General features: G+C 39.1%; 1 protein-coding gene across 5 annotated transcripts; it reads right to left on the bottom strand.

Moving 5' to 3' along the window:
- Positions 1–853: 853 nt before the first annotated feature.
- Positions 854–16534, bottom strand: tyw3 (tRNA-yW synthesizing protein 3 homolog (S. cerevisiae)). Of its 5 annotated transcripts, none has more exons than XM_014973237.2 (6): positions 16230–16534; positions 12420–12500; positions 11887–11985; positions 6563–6634; positions 1334–1459; positions 854–1244 (listed from the first exon to the last, which is right to left on the bottom strand). In XM_014973237.2, exons 1-6 carry the CDS (start codon positions 16395–16397, stop codon positions 1113–1115), a joined length of 678 nt encoding a protein of 225 aa, XP_014828723.2. In that variant the 5' UTR covers positions 16398–16534; the 3' UTR covers positions 854–1112. The 5 variants fall into 5 exon arrangements, with proteins under 5 accessions (XP_014828723.2, XP_014828721.2, XP_087870742.1 ...); XM_014973235.2 differs by having other exon boundaries at positions 1326–1459; positions 16230–16528; XM_088014616.1 differs by lacking the exon at positions 12420–12500 and having other exon boundaries at positions 1326–1459; positions 16230–16529.
- Positions 16535–17347: the final 813 nt, after the last annotated feature.

The raw sequence follows: 17347 nt of genomic DNA, 5'->3' as shown, positions 1-17347 counted from the left end.
AAATAGCATAGACATCATAAATGTAGACGCCTCTTGGAGCGCTGAGTCGCCTACGCTCCATGAGGCGTCTACGTATTTATGTCTATCATAGACATCGCAACAACAGGCTGACCCGTCCAGGAGGCGTCTACGTATTTATGTCCATAAACATAAGAGTAGACCCTGCATCGGCTGCTCCGGTGCAGGAAATACGGCGGCCATCTTGGAGCGGTTGTCCCTCCTACTTTGCTCAACCAAAACAACAGAAGATGCCTCAGCACTGAGGGATATTGTTGTTCGGATTGATGAACTATTGATGTGAGGACTCCACAAACAACATTTCACAAGTAAGATGGACATTTTATTGTGTATATTTTGTGATTAGAATATTACTTACTGTATTTATGTCCACCGGTGAGATACCAGCTAATATTAGCTACAGTGCTTGGTATAATACGGGTTCAGCCCCGCTATGAAGGCTAACTGAGATTCCGTAAATCTAAAAAAATTAATTATTCTCTAACATTGACTTAGATTATCTGACACAAGAGCCTCCATTAGAAATGGAACAATGTAACATATATTATAAAACTTATATTATGTGTTATAACATTCACCAGCAAAGTTTATACAGGTGGTAAAGACTATTACTTGTATGTTTCACTCTGTCAAAAGTAAGATACATCCCAAATCTTCCGTTTTTGTTTTGAAGGTTTCCTAAAGACACAATGTGAGGAAGAAGTGGGAAACTCTTCCTCAATCTCGAGCAAGTAGCAACATTATGTGTCAAGGCTGCCGAAAATCTCACTTTTCATGCAGTGTAAGTGTCTCAGTTATGTCCAACTGATGCCGATTTACAGATGGGACACAAACATGCTGTACATTTTGCTTTATTAGTAACATCAGCAGCTCTGCAGACACCTCCAGAAAACTGATCCAACTCCACAATTTAAACCTGCTCCTGGACAGCCAAGTACACAGTTGCTCAGCCCTGAACTTTTCTAAATAGACCATTTGTTTATGTAAACAGGTCCAGACAGTCATCCAGCTCTGGCAGGCTGCTGGCCCCATAACCATGACAACCATCAGTCTCATGCTGATGTCTCAGTTTGTACACATTTAGTTGGTTCTGTTTATTTGATCCCTGTCCTCCCCTCCTTCCTTTCTTGTGTGTGTGTTGGGAATCTTGATGTTCCTGGGTGCCAGGGCTGTCTGGGATTTGCTGTCTCTCTGCTAACACGGCTGACTGGAGGTTCTGGAAGAACCTGGAGCGGACACATTGAAAGAGTCTGACATGAGTTCACGTTAGATGGTGTTGGTTCTCTTGCAGCAACCAAAAGGCTAACCTCTGTACCCGTCTGAGGTTCTCCTCCATCTTCTGATTGGCTGTTTGTGTCAGGAACTGGATGTAGTCTTCATCAACTAAAAGTTTTCCATGATGGCTCAGGGGAACCTCCAGACCGTGGGTGCTGCGAACCGCCTGTAAGGGCACATCAGGGCAAACGTATAAGCAACATCCCAATAACAAGTATAATACAAGCAATGGCTGAGCAAGGGCAACACAGAGACGGAGAGAAGAAATAACCATGCACACACACACACTCACACCTAAGGAAAATTTATACAGACCAATTAACCTAACAGTCATGGTTTTGGACTGTGGCAGAAAGCCAGTTTTAAAATCTCCTATTAAAAATGATAGATACCACAAAAATGCATAAATAAATCAAATCAAGCAATGTTTTATTATTAAGAAAGTAAATCCTCTAAAAACAGGCTAAAAATGGACAGGAGTCACGGGTGTCATATTTGCTTAGAAGAGTTATGCTGAGAAGAGAAAAATGAAGATAATTAATTTTATCTAGTTATCTAAATTATACATATTTTAACTAGCTACTTAGCAGTTTTTAAAGTGACCTTTACAAGTAATGATTTTCACATTGAGCATGTAAAAATCTGACTGTATAGCTCAGTGGGTAAGTCACCAGTCTTCCACCCGGGAGACCCGGGTTCGAATCCAGGCTGGGGGCAAACAGTTACAACAGTGAAATTGAGCTATGCAGTGTGGGTCCTTAGGCAAGACCCTTGGAGCTAAATAGCCTACCTCATACCATGAGAGACATTGATAAGCACGACATGCCGGGTGACATCGCCCGGCCAAACAAGGTCTGCATCAGGTGCTGGGGAACCAGAGCACCTTGATGAAAAATGGGCTACTGGAACAAGACGGAAATGGGCGAGAGATGAAAACATGGATCTGTTGGAATGCTACTACTCAAGTAACCCTAGTCAGAGGGGCTACATGCAAAGACTGTGGGAGGAATGGTTACTTCGACATCCCCAGGCGACACTAACTGCCAAACAACTAGTAGCTCAGTGTTCCAACATCCGCAAACGACAACTGCTATCACAACTTGAGATTGACGAGGTACAACACAAAGGGGAGGAGCCAGGTCAGAAGGGAGTTAACTACAACTACCCGCCCAGTACTGATACTGATGCCCATACCTGAAGCACTCGAAACTGCCAAACAAAGGCTCCAAGCCTTGGCCGGCCGCCTAAAGAGATACACAAGAGATACTGGTTGGCGCTTCTCCACCCAACCAGCTAAAGTGTACTCTCAATGGCAGGGTACCAACAACAGAGCAGACCCACCAAGGCTGGAGACTGAACAATACTGGAAAGGCATATGGGAAGGGGAGGCGTCCCACAACAGCACAGTGGCTGTGCGATAAAGGCCAAGGATGTTAAGACTCAGAAGCTACTAACCATGCTGTACACAAGCCGTAAGGAACATTGTCTCAAACAATGGACTCAAGGACAGCACAGAGGCCCTCATCTCATCAACAGCAGGGTGCAAGATGCTGGCAGGGAAAGCGTACATGGAACGACATAACCAAGTGGCGGGCATAGTGTACAGGAACATCTGTGCAGAATATGGACTGGAAGCCCCGAGATCGAAGTGGGGAATGACCGAGCTAAGATCCTGTGGGACTTCCAGATCCAGACAGACAAGATGGTAATGGCGAACCAACCGGACATTGTGGTGGTGGATAAAGAACAGAGGAAAGCCGTTGTGGTGGATGTGACTACAACATCAGGAAAAAGGAACACGAGAAACTGGAGAAATACCAGGGTCTCAGAGAGGAACAGGAGCTCCCAGGCCTCTGGTAGAGGACCCGAGCTCAGAGGATGAAAGAGGATGTCCATCACAACAACCACATTTTATGTGGAAAGAGAAAAAGTAAGTGCATAAAACTTTTATTGTTTATTATTTGTTGGCATATTCTAAATAAGTCTTAGCAGCATATTAAAACAATCTATTAAGTATTTTGACTATTTTATCGTAGTATTTAAAAGTTGAAAAATTGTACTTTGTAGTGGACATTTATAGTTATTTCCTCTATTTTGTTCAGTTTTTTTTTCAAATGACAAGAAAGTGAGTCGTTCTCAGATGCAGAGAGAATTTTACTGCGAATTATTGATGGAGACTCAGATATTGAGTTGTCTGATGAAGAAGGGGAAGATGCAGTGTTTCAGGCAGAAGCAGAGGAAGTTGATTCAGAGAGTTCCGAGGATGAAATTCAGGCAGGGCAAGCAGATGCAGAGTCAGATGAAGAAAGACAGTTCACATCTCAGTCCAGTAGGTGTCCTCTGTGGAGCCAGAATACAAAGTATTGAGTTTGTATTCTAAAAATCTTATTTTTTCTCTAAAAATTGATACTCATTTTAATTTATTTTTTTTTCCTTTATTGTTTTTTAAAGATTCCAGTTCCAACACAGTGATTCTCCCATCATTCAGAGCAATGATGCCATGACACGCCAAAACTGGACCCCAATGGATTATTTTAAGCAGTACATTGATGACTCTGAGTTTGAAGTGATGGCCCTATACACAAATCAGCGTGAAGTCCTTGTGTCTGGAGTAACATTAAATATCACTCCTGAAGAACTGAAGACATTCTTTGGGAATTCTATTTACATGGGCTGTCTAGGATACCCAAACATTCAAATGTATTGGGCCTCAAATACCAGAGTTCAAATTGTGGCAGAATCCATGACCAGAAATCGGTTTTACAAGCTTAGAAACTCCATCAAGATCGTCGATGACCTTTCATATGTGATGATGAAAAAAAAAGTGATCTCTTGTGGAGAATCAGGCCCCTCTTGACCAAAGTAAGGCAAGGATGTTTGAGTCTGCCTAGAACAGGGAAATTGTGCATTGATGAACAAATGATTCCATTTACTGGTCGATGCCCAGTGCGCCAGTATATACTAGGCAAACCACATCCAACTGGATTGAAGGTGTTTGTCTTGGCTGCACCAACTGGACTAGTCTTGGACTTTGTAGTCTATCAAGGTAAGACTACCTTCCAAGTTACAGGAAGAAATGGCATTGGAGCTGTTCTTCATTTGGCAGAGTCTGTTCCTCGAGGAACCCACCTGTTCTTTGACAGGTTCTTTATAACAATCAACCTCCTTCATACCCTGATGACAAAAGGGTTAACAGGAACTGGAACGCTCATGAGCAACAGGGTTCCAAAGGACTGTAAGATCATAGAGGATAAGACCTTCAAAAAGAAAGGAAGAGGTGAATCAGAGATGGTTGTCAGACGAAGCCCTCCTGAAGTTGCTGTCATAAAATGGTTGGACAACAAGCCAGTTGTTATGGCATCCTCTGGCTATGGTATTGAACCTCAGGACACACGCAGAAGATGGTCCAAGAAAGACAATAGATTTGTCCAGGTGTCAAGGCCACTGGCAATTGCTGAGTACAACATCAACATGGGTAGGTGGCATGGACTTGGTTGAAACTGGTTGCCATGAAGGTTAAGTTTTAAATGTATGGCGTTCCAATGTCCACTGTCTGGAGACATGATATTTCAAAAATAAAAACTTTTTTTTCCAAAAAAAATGTTTTCAGTATTCTAATTACCTTACAAAGATTGTGGAATTTAAAAAAAATGGTGATTGGATAATATTTTTTTTTCTGGTAGTCAGGAGGATAAGGGAAAGTATGTCTCATGATGAAGAAGATATAAAAAGCATGTGTGCACTGTGAAAGTTCATTCTCAGCCTTCAGGAATCTGTTATCAGTTTCTTCGATAAAATACAATGGCAAAAAATGCATTTTCTGTCAAGATTATTGATTCTGTCATTAACTGAAATCATCTTATCTTTGAATAGGAAAATCTCCATGGCACAGCACTACCTGGCTCTGATTGGTTCTTTCTAGTTAGTACTGGGAGCAAGGAGAGATTATCTGTCTCATAACTTACTGTTATGATATAGGGACAGTTTCAACAAATATGTAAACATATATATTTTTTATAAAAGTTACGTACTGCAGCTTTAGGGCCTCAAATCAGAGCTTATTGGAAGTGCCGAGATCTAGATATAAGAACTGGGGCAATCATGTTCCTAGACTCAAATAAAATCCCAGCTGAAATAAGATGACTTCTAACCTGAGTCTTGAAGACATGTATGTTCAACGTGGCTTGATGTAGATTAAGTGTAACGTTTTATCATCTTTTTATACTCTATTCTGCTGTCTCTTGTGTTTTATCTAGATTTTCTCCTGGTGTTTTAGGTTATTTTCTCAAAAATATGTTAACTTAGTAGTTATTGAAAAGGGCTACCCCTTGCAGCTTGACATCAAGATCTCACCCCCATTTCCCTGCAGGAGGGCAAAAAGCTGCTGGCTGACGATAACTACTATAAGTTTTAGCTCAAGTTCTCAATAAAATGTGCTAAATCTTAAATGTACACCTGATATATATAAAAGAAAAAGGGACATATAGCTTTGCTGCACTATGGCAACCAGATAACAAGGTCAGAAAAAAAAGTTTTAAGAAAAAAAATAGCAAGGGAAAGAAAGTAGTTCAGTTATTCTTGCTTGACTTTGACAGACTAAAAACAGAATACTGTAACGGAGTGAATATTCTGGTTTTTGTTTGAGAAATGTTTGTGGCATTGTTGTCAGTTGCTATGGCAATGAGTCTATGTGTAGCGTAGAGAGCAAGAAAAAAATGTTTGAGTTGTTCTTCAACAATTTTTCTGTGCTTTTTTCTTTGCTGTGGCACATAGCATTAAATTAATAATACCTACATCTCCAGGGTTCATTTAGATTATAGAATTGTTCCACTCCGGCAACGCAGCTATGGATAGTATGTAAAAGAATAGGCTTTTTGCCATCTATGCGCACAGCGTTGTGCGCATAGATGGAATTTCCTGATATAAGCAATAACATGCAGGGTGTCCATACAAGTGAATTTATTACTTTTTTTTCATCCAATAGCTCTGCATTTTGGATAAGATCACTCTGTGTAATGTTAAGAACTGCTAAAAGGTTAATGATTTCTTTTGTGTCCAGATATAGAACACTAGAACATTGTAACACACAGAAAATCTTAGTAATGACATTAACACACCAGAACTACATTCAGTCTCAGTGTTTCTTTATATCTTATGTTTGTAAGATGAACTTAAAAATTCAAAGACTTGTGAAATACATTAAAAAACTACTAATGCTGGTTTAACTTAAAATTAGGTCTTATCTGCATCACCACCTTTCTCTGCTTACCGATACAATCTTCCCTGTCTTGCCAACAGTGAGCCCAGAGTTCCTGAAGCCTGAGTTGACAGCCACTGAATGCTGAAAGAAAAACTACATGTGATACCTACAAACTGAAAAAGTCACTTTGCTGTTCTTTACATCAAAAATACATTAAACACAGTCATGAGCTAAAAGCTCTGACCCAACCTTCAACACTTTTTCTTTACTTTTAACAAGCAAATAAAAGCAATCTTTCTTTTGATCTTCAAGGGATTTTAAGACTTTCGGCTAATAAATGGAAACAAGCTAATTTCTTCATTTATTTTAAAAACACCACCAACACTTATTAACACTTAACAACGGTCATTTGAGGACGTCATAATAATTCTATAAACATCATTAATAGTCCTGCAGTGATGGAGGAGCCATTGCTAACATTCTGCTGCCTGTGCACCGTACGTGGTCTATGTGGCTAAAGAATGTGGAAGTCCGTGGCATATAGGCAATTCCACAAAGAATTCTGGCTACTGCTGGCCCATCTTCCAACAGACAGTCACAAAACTTCAGGAAACCTCTCCATAACTCTTTCGAAATATGATTTGAGCTAACATCAAGCTCATTCTCAAGTCGAATAAAGAACCCACCAGGAATGAATTTTATTAGAAATTATTGCAATGGCGATAATATTGGTAAATATTGTAATGACGAGATTAAGTGCAATATATACTTCTTTTCTTCCTTCCTCTCTTTCTAATTTGTGCTTACTACTCTATGTGACCTTTTGGAAATGTTATGTATGTCTGGTATGAGTTTTTGCTGCAGTGAGACTGTCCTACTCGCTAAATATTACATTAGCATAAAATATAACACTTCAGAAAGTGTAGATATTATATATCAACAATTATTGATCTCCAAACAGATGTTTGGAAAGCAAACATTTCTGTTCTGCAACAGAAATGTTTGAACATGAATATGAATGTCTCTTATAAATTAATGCAGATTATAAAATTATTGATCATTGCTTGATAATATAACCCATTAGTAGGCCTGTCACGATAACAAATTTTGTTGGACAATTAATTGTCTAAAAAATTATTGCGATAAACGATAATATTGTTTCAAGACCTTCTGACACTGATTTAATGGAAATGACGTAATAATGTGATTTACTGCCATAGATAGACGCACTTTATTTAAAAAAAAACACAACACTGGAAGAACTGATGAACTAAATAAAACCAAAAACAAAAATAAAATGGATTCTCAGTCTCCATTAACAAAAAACGTACTTTAATAAAAACTAAACAACATAAAACCAAAGTGGAAATAAATACTGCATTCAGCCAAAAGAGTGCAGATTATGAAGTCTGCATACTATATTGCCCTTCAGTAATCACTAGATTTAAATAGAGAAGATGGGAACATCCGACTACCTAATGCAGTAGGTCATACTACACGGTTTTTTGCCCCCATTTTCCCCTTACGACAATCTTAGATCGTTGGCTGTTCTAAGATTGTCGCTGGTGATTTCGTAACCGATCATCCTGTAGTGTGATTGTCGTGGCCGCTCTGATCTAAATCAGGGGTTTTCCCATTAACACTGAATGTGACAGGTAGCCAATCAGAAAGCGCGGATTCTCCTCCTGCTTTCTGAGCGGAAATTACGGAGGGGAATCCCAAACAGCTGACACAACAGTTGATAATAACAGTAAACCTATTTTAGCTGAGAATAAACCAAACCGAAGTTGGCTGGACTTCGGCGCAACACGAAGTCCAGCAGACATCGGAGATGATATGTGGAAACAACAATAATATTTATTCAACATTTTGTGCAAAGAATATAGAAATGACAAGGAGAGGAGTTGTAGCCAAATTGCTACCGCAGTTGATAAACTCTAAGTTTTCAGCTGTTCTTCGTTAACGTGACATAAATAGGTTATAATGATTTCCATTCTGTCAGGACTTTACGCTGACTCTAGCCACATGCATTGCAGGTAGATTCTAGTAAAGCATTGATTTATGCCTGGTTTTAAAATTAGTTAACTGGACTTGTAGCCATTATTTTGTGAACAGGTGGCTGGACACCACACGGCATGACGAACCCGATTGAACCGTTATGCCTAGGATTTCTGTCGGCTAATGTCTCTCAGGTTTTGAAAATGGGCTGACAGTCGGCAACAACTCGTGTAGTGTGAGCTGGACATTACACTAAGGAAATAGGAAGGGAGGGTCAGTGGAGAGCACCGGAGCTGAGCCTTTTTTCATTCAGTGTCATCAACAGAAAGAAAAAAAGGCAGGAAGAGACAATAAAGCCGATAATTAAAATCAGGTCGATAGGTTTAATTTATCGTGCGATTAATTGATCTATCGTTTATCGCGACAGGCCTACCCATTAGATTATACACCCTGGTCAGACTGGAGTTATTAACAATTCTTATGTTATAAATAAAAGAATTTCTAGAATATCTGGAAAAAGAAATCCCTCTCTTACATAGGCAAGTCAAGTTAAAAACCCATGGCAGAAAACTCTTAAAATGATGGACCTTCCTAAAATTTGCTATATCTTCTCTATGATCCTTGTCAAACTACTTCAGTTTATATTAGAGGTGTGCCAATCGATCGGCCACATAATAATCATAATCGCCCGATTTCCGTGAAAAAGTGTATGATCCGTGATCGCCGATCAGTCTCTTGTTGCCGATCACACAAACCAATGCTTCTCATTTCCCTGCCTGCCTGTGCAGCTGGTCTCCTCTTTACTTCACATTGTGCAAATGCGCAGCAACAAATCCTATAACGCACTGAGTGAATAGGGAAGTTTGCGTGTTGCTGCGGAAAATTGAAGCACGTCAAAATGCATCAACACATCGAATCTAATGGACCTTACCAAGCTCCGCCTAGAAACTCCCCTCGACAGTCCCACGTGGCTGCATGTCTCACAAACAAAGCCTCGCGGGGCTTAGTTTCTATGTGTAAACATGGCGTCTTTCGTTTCAACTGACTCTCTAGAAAGTATTTCTGAGTCGATTAGTGTAGCCTTTCTGCCGGATTTTCAAAAAATATGAGCCACGACAATGGACAGGGGAACCAACAAGTTCATGTCATCTTTTTTGGACGACATCAAGATGTTTGAGCCACGGGATGCCTCCAACATTGTGCGCGTCGCAGCTAAATGCTACCGATCATTGAGGAAAACAGCAGATCCTCACAACCTCAACATAAGTATAGCTGTGGACAAGATCACTAATGCCTATTGTTCTTGCAAGGCTGGGTAAGTCGGGCATTCATGGTTTTGAGGGTTACTTTTGAAATCAGTGATTTCTGTTGTTGGCAAATGTTTGAGTGTGCCTAGGCCTGATACTCGGTGCTAGCGTGGCTAACACGATTACAGTTTCATAAAAAGCCTTTTCAGGTAAAATAAAATCTTTAATGCATGTCAGATACGGTACACATTGCATATTGATCTGTTCAGCTAACGTAAGACTGTGTAACAGAGAGGCTTCAAGGTGTAGAAGTTGTATCGGTACTGCCATTATGCTGTACTTAGCTAAAAGGTTTTCATAATGAATATGTTTATTATTGACTTTTTTTCAGACTTGGGGGTCATTGTTCACACATTATAGGCCTCCTTAAGACCTTACAATATTTCAAGTTTCAAAATTCAAAAGGGATCAGGAGGTGCTGGTGCCTATCTCTAGCTAACATTCCGGGCGAGAGGCGGGGTCACCCTGGACAGGTCGCCAGTCTGTCGCAGGGCCACTCAAATTATCCCCATTCACTAAACACAAAGAAAGCAAAGTAATAATACTTACTCCAGCACACACTCCTTTGTTTTTATTGATCTTATGACGGTTGAGCTGCAAATGCGGTCGTGCACAAGCTTTGATCCAAGCAAGGCATTCCGTTTCAGATTGGGAAAATCTGTGAATTTTATTTCCACAAATACGATCAGGATACCTGACATCGCCTGAACAGATTCCCCACTGACAGTGGAGAACCATTCTTATTTGAGTTCTGTCGCAAAAACTTTGAGTAGATTGTGGTCTGCTAGTCCACAATCTACATTAGCATGTGTATACTACTTTAGCTTTTGTTTGTGAGACGGTCAAGCACGTGGTAGCTGCGCAGTGACGTCAAATGGGCATTAGCCAATGAAACGTGGACCCTGTGGTAAGGTCCATATGGCATAAAAACAATGACATACTTGATGGAGTTTGGCTACATCGAGGCTCACTGCAGTAAAAAAGACATACGGAGCGATCAGATAGCAGGTAAAGCAGCGCACAGCTACAAACACTCACCCGGATTAGCATGACGGTCAGAAAGCTAAACAAATAACCTGGAAAATGATTTAAGTCATCGAGCTGCGATGTAAGACGCTGGTTCTGTTCTCGCTGTTGAACCGCTTGCTACGCGCTACAGGTAGTAATATTTCACAGACGGAGCTTCGCTTCTGCTCCACCTGGCCGCTTGCTACGCGCTACAGGTAGTAATATTTCACAGACGGAGCTTCGCTTCTGCTCCACCTGGTAGTGACTCTCACACCAAACTTCTGCTTAAAGCTGCAGCATCTAACCTAAAAAAAATAAATTTTACATACATATTAAAACTTTAGTTGTCCTAACATGAGACAGAAAATCTCTGAAAAAATAATCGATCTCCTCTGCCTCCTCCTTGCTCTGCATAATTACTCCGCTCACTCAGAAACAGACAATCAGAGCTAGCAGTAATCAGCTAGCTGCCATGCTATCGGGAAGTTTTCATTCAGTAACTCTGGATTGTTTATTGTAATGGAACTTGTTTTTGCCTTTGAATGTTAAGTTTTATACTTGAATTTTTTTGGCAATGTTGAGAGGTTTTATTTCGACTTTTTGCATTATTTAGCCTCTTCAGAGCCTTCATATGTTATCAGTCTGTTAAAGATAGTATTATCAATAGCAGTACAATTTGTACAATGCCTGCTTTGTTTTTTTCTTGAAAAAAGTTATTAAAAACAAGTTTTTGTCTAAATTAAGGTGAATTCATGGTTCCTTTTTCCACATAACCGTTAGTGCTTATGATTAAAAAAATAATAATTATGTGATCGGTATCGGTGATCGGCCGTGATCGGCCCTCATGGGTGGTTGCAATCGGCAGGAAAAAACCTGATCGGCACATCTCTAGTTTATATTGTACTTATGTAACATTCTTACTTTCTTGGAGTCTGAATTTTAGATTTACCACAGAAATTCTCCTTAAAGTATGTCACTGTTAATTCACTTTTACATTTTTTTATGGAATTTGGTACAAACCACTGTGGAGGTTGTGCTTCTTCTCCACAACAAATGTTAATCCTTTAGTGCTATCCTCACCAGCAGCTGTGCATCCTCTAGCCTGCGGCACTGAACGTGGAGAACAAAGGGTTCAAACTTCAACACAGCATCTCCACAGGATCTGCTCAGACCTGACATCTGGAAAACACACAAATACACACTCTTCAGACTGCATCAGAGTATGATGCAGACTGATGAATCACACACAGTCTGCATCACTGACTGAGTGTAATGCAGAAAATATAAAATTGTCACATTTTCACGTAACAAATACTGTCATGTGAAAAGACATGATAATATCTTCACATATGAAATGTGTGATCAGGGCAGTGTTTCTCAATTCCAGTCCTCCTGACCCCCTGCCCTGCATGTTTTAGATGTTTCCCCTCTGCCACACACCTGGATAGAATATTTTGCTGATTAACAGGCTTCTGCCTGTTAATCAGTACTTGAATCAATCATTTGAATCAGCGGTTCTGGAATAGAGGCACATCTAAAACATGCAGAGCAGGGGGGCTGAGGACTGGAATTGAGAAGCACTGGATCAGGGCTACAAGTCTGCTGTATCTCACCAGGTCATCACAGGTGCACTTCTGGTGTGAGACAAACAGCCAGACACAGTTCTGTTTGTGGGCATCACTGCTGCCTGCCGCCTACAGAGGAAAAAGTAGTTTCATGCTCAGCTTAATCTGAACTTCTAAGCTATGCAGAAGACTTTAAGCCTCTCATTTCAATTAGCTAACTAAATGTGAACAAGGATATGGAGCTAGAACAGTTTTAATATTCACAATTGCACCTAACAATTCACATGTGCACAGGACGAGTCACATGCGCACAGGATGGTTCACATATGCAAAAGATGATTCATGTTTGTACAAAGCAATATGCACAGAAGGATTCACGCATGCATAGAACATGATTCATACTTGTATATTTTATGCAAATAGGCCTGTCACAATAAACAATAAATCAATTAATCGCATGAAAAACGAAAATGATTGACCTCATTTAAATTTTTTGGCTTTATCGTTTCTTCCTGATCCAGCCCCCTGCACTTCTGGAAAAACTTACCAGAATGAAAGTGGACTCCTGCCTGATCACCTGGATTTGCAGCTACCTTACCAACAGACCACAGTTTGTCAGGATGAATAGCATCACATCTGACACTATGGTTGTTGCTTCACCCTATACACCTCAGACTTCTGCTATAACTCTGAAACATGTCATATTCAGAAGTACGCTGATGACACTGCCATTGTGGGGTGCATCAAGGACAGCGAAGAAGAGTACAGGAGCCTGGTGAGGGACTTTGTTGTCTGGTGCCATAGAAATGACTTACACTTAAACACTTCCAAGACAAAGGAACTGGTCAATGACTTCAGGAGGGACAGAGGAAGTCGTGCAGACCTATAAATATATTGGCCTGTGGCTGGACAACAAGCTGGACTGGACAAGCAACACCAAGCAGCTTTATAAGAAGGCTCAGACCAGAATGTACTACCTGAGGAGGCTGAGATCCTTTAACATCTGTGGAAAGCTGCTGGGGTTGTTTTACCAGTCTATTGTCTCCAGCGTCCTGTTATATGCTGTGGTGTGCTGGGGTGGAGTGGTCTAAGGCAGACCTTTCCAAGCTGGAGAAGCAAATCAGGAGGACTGGCTCAGTGGTTGGCACAAGGCTAGACTCTCTGGCAGCAGTGGCAGAGAGGAGAACATTACAGAAACTCGAGGCTATTATTGTCAATGTCAGCCACCCTCTGCACACCGTCATCAGCAGCCAGGAAAGCAGATTCAGCGGAAGACTGCTTCTTCCAAAGTGCAGAACCAACAGACTGAGAAATTCCTTTGTCCCTCGTACAATAAAACTCTTCAACTCCTCACTGGAGGTTGGAAGAAGGGCTAACAGGAGTACAATAGAAACGGAGGAATGATAGAATCAGGCTGAATATTAATGTTTTTTTTTTAATGTTTAAGTATTTGATGTATTGGTGCTGTGTGGGAGACTGAACTACAATTTCCCTGATGGTAAAATCCCAAAAGGATGAATAAAGTTTCTATCTATCTATCTATCTATCTATCTATCTATCTATCTTCCTGCCTTTTTTCTTTCTATGGATGACACTGGATAAAAAAGGCTCAACTCCAGTGCTCTCCACTGACCCCTCCTTTCCTCATTTCCTTAGCGTAAGGGAGGAGTGAACTATTGGATCAGGTAGTTTTCATATAGCCATCTTCTGTATCTAAATCTAATGATTATTGAAAGGTAATATAGTATACAGACTTCATAAACTGTACTCTTTTGGTTGAATGTAGTTTTTATTTCCACTTTGGTTTTATGTTGTGTTTAGTTTTTATTCAAGTGCATTTTTTGTTAACGGAGACTGAGAGTCCATTTTATTTTTGTTTTTGGTTGTTTTGTTTATTTTGTTTACCAGTTCCAGTGTTGTGTTCTTTTGAAAAGAAAGTGTATTAGGTTTTGGCAGGATGTGCTTGCATTATTATGTCATTACCATTACATTTGTTTAAAATGGTCTTCAAACAATATTATAATTTATCACAATAATTTTTGAGACAATTAATTGCTCAGTAAAATTTGTTATTGTGACAAGCCTATATGCAAACACAAATATATAAGATACAAGCTGTTTCTGGCCTGTGGGCTTCGCTGCATTTGTGTGTGAATTTGAGACTCCCCTCAATCCACAAATGTCAATCAGATATCTTCCTTGTTTCAGCCAACCATATGAAGGGTCCCCACGTTGGGGTATTTTTTCAACAACTTTCTTTACAAATAAAAAATTTACAATTGCAGACAGTAGTAGTATGCTTGAGATGCCAGGGTAACAAATCCCTAGGCGTCCATGAGAAAAAATAAAAGGTTACAAATCAAATTCATCACTTAGGGCTATGATAAGTTTCACAGCTTTAGAGTTGGTGCACAATGTTAGAGTCCAAAAAGCATCTCAAATAGGCTCTGAAAACAATGAAGCTAGGCTTGTGTTTGGCAAATTTGCAGGTATGTATGTGAATAAGAAAGTTTAAAATATATTATTTTCCAGACACTCTACTATTTGAAATATCAAAGAAAACATATTTAACATACAAAGAAATCACTGTATCACATTTCATATGAAAGAAAATATTGAGGTCACACCAACATGTTTTACTGAAGGAGCATTCCCAAAAAAAGGGTGGGTTATTGTTTGTTGTTCAATGACAAACAGAAAGAGGATCAATATTTGGAATATATTTATTCCAAATATCCTGAATTTACAGGATAATTTTAGTGCTTAAGAACGGGTCTGAATTACCAATGAATAACTCTTAAAACCTGGAATATTTAACATGACCTCTATCCCCAGTGGATATAAAAAATTTAAACCTGCTAGAATAGCATCGAAAAGAACAGCAAATTCTTTAGGAGTCACATGGGAGTTATATTTACAAAGAAATTCACCACAATTAAACATTTGTCCATCCTTGTTAAACAATTGTATCACAAATGTCTCTCTTGAAAATGTCCCTCCAGGTCTCCCCTGAAAATGAGATCTAGATATCAGTGGGGTTGTACTTGGTCAAATAAAGGAAATAATAATAATAATAATAATAATAAAAATCATTATCCATCCACTTAAGGATGCTTAGACTTAGACTTATTTCATTGTCATTGAAGGCTTGAAGCAAATATCTTGGTTATTCAAAAAAATGGCAGTTATGAGGGGAAAAGCTTTGTTTATAAACCAATGTCCAGGATAAAAGTAGTTGTGCATGGAAGCTAGATAAATTACAGGGAGTTTTTCTATTTTGTAGTTACGTCTTAATAAAACGTGTAGACCACCCAAGGTTTTAAAACCTTGTTACGGATCCAATGCCACATTGAATTTAGATTTTTCAGATATATTTTGATCCATTTAACTTTGAAAGTAGAATGCAGGGTATTAAAGTCTAGAATGTTGAAATCACTATTTTTAATAATAGTAGCTAAGATTTGTATAAGGAGAAAAAATGAAAAAGGATGCTACAGGGCATCCCTGACTAATCCCACGTTCTATTTTAAACCTTTTGGTGCTTCCATTAAGTAATTTTATTGAGCTAGTTCTATAAGTGTGGATGGATTTTTAAAATTTCTCTCTGAACCAAATAAATGGCCATGACAGCCTCCACCATATTATACATTTAGTGGTGATGGAACTACTCATTTAGTAGTGCCTATTTAAAGCAGAAACGTGATTTGCCTTCAAGACCTGTTATTTTTCTCATCCATCTTCCTTAGAGAAGACTTTCTGACATCATCCGGTCTAACAAAGAGAAGCAGAGTAGAGAGTATAAAGTAGACCTGGGTGATTCTGACAAAGAGTTAGTAGAACTTTAAAAGCCTGTCTGACCCCATCGATGAGGATGATCCTGCCGGAACATGAGCTGGTGGTGAAGAACTGTTCACAGCTGTTGAGCAGAGACACCACATGTTCAATGTCTTCATCCACGCTGCCTTTCTTACTCAGGTCCAGTCTATTCAGACTCTGTGTCTTAATCCGACTGAACGTTCTGTCCATAGCTTAACGATATACTTTACTGCTGCTTTTGAAGCGGTACACACACCCAGTCAGTTCAGTGTCACGATTACGTCTAAATAACCATAGACATAACAGCAGTCTTCTTCCGCTTCCTCCTCCTCCTCCTCCTCCTTCTTCTTCTTAAGTTTTATTGGCGATTGGCAAGACCGTTAGGTAAGCAATCCCGCCACCAACCGGTAAGGAGTGTAGACCACATGACATAAAGAAATACAAAAAATCAAATATAGCCTGATATTATGGAGTTAAATTTGTTACACAATTATTCAAAAAATAAAATCGTGCGTTGTGATCAAAACTTTTGGATTTTCAAAAGAAAAAAAAGTTTCAAACAAAAAAATATCTCAATGAAACTGTAAGAGTTAAAAAAAATGCTTTAAACGCTTTTTTAAATTGATATCACTGTTTTGTTTGAAACTTTTAGTTTTGCATATCAGAATATTTTTGGTTGACAGCCCATTATATTCTTATAATGGTGAGAATATAACCCCCATTATATATTTTTTTATTTTATATATTTATATTAATACTTTTTTATTTATTTATTTTTTTTTTCAGTGCCTTGCAAAGAAATTTTGCTCAGTATGCACATTCTAAACGTACAGTTGAATGACAATAAAGTCTGTCTATTTCTAAAGCACTTTGAACTACCTTGCTGCTGAAAATATACAAATATACTTGACTTAAAAGAAAATTAGTTTTACAGGATTTAAAGATAGGCTAAAGAATTAGGAGGATGATCACTAGATTTTAGACTAGGAACACTGGACGTTTTGCTACTATATGGTAATGGGACATCATACAATTAGAGGTACATTTTAAATCATGATGAAACAATAGAACACGTTATTATTTAATGTATCAAAGACACAGTTTAATCAATGAGATAATTTTGATGATGACGCTATTACAAGGTCGTTATAGTAACTGCC

Source organism: Poecilia mexicana, unplaced genomic scaffold, assembly GCF_051168715.1.
Source record: "Poecilia mexicana isolate PSO_F unplaced genomic scaffold, ASM5116871v1 scaffold_17, whole genome shotgun sequence".
Taxonomy (NCBI): domain Eukaryota; kingdom Metazoa; phylum Chordata; class Actinopteri; order Cyprinodontiformes; family Poeciliidae; genus Poecilia; species Poecilia mexicana.
The sequence above is the reverse complement of the archived record's forward strand: the minus strand, read 5'-3'. Positions and strand labels throughout refer to the sequence as shown.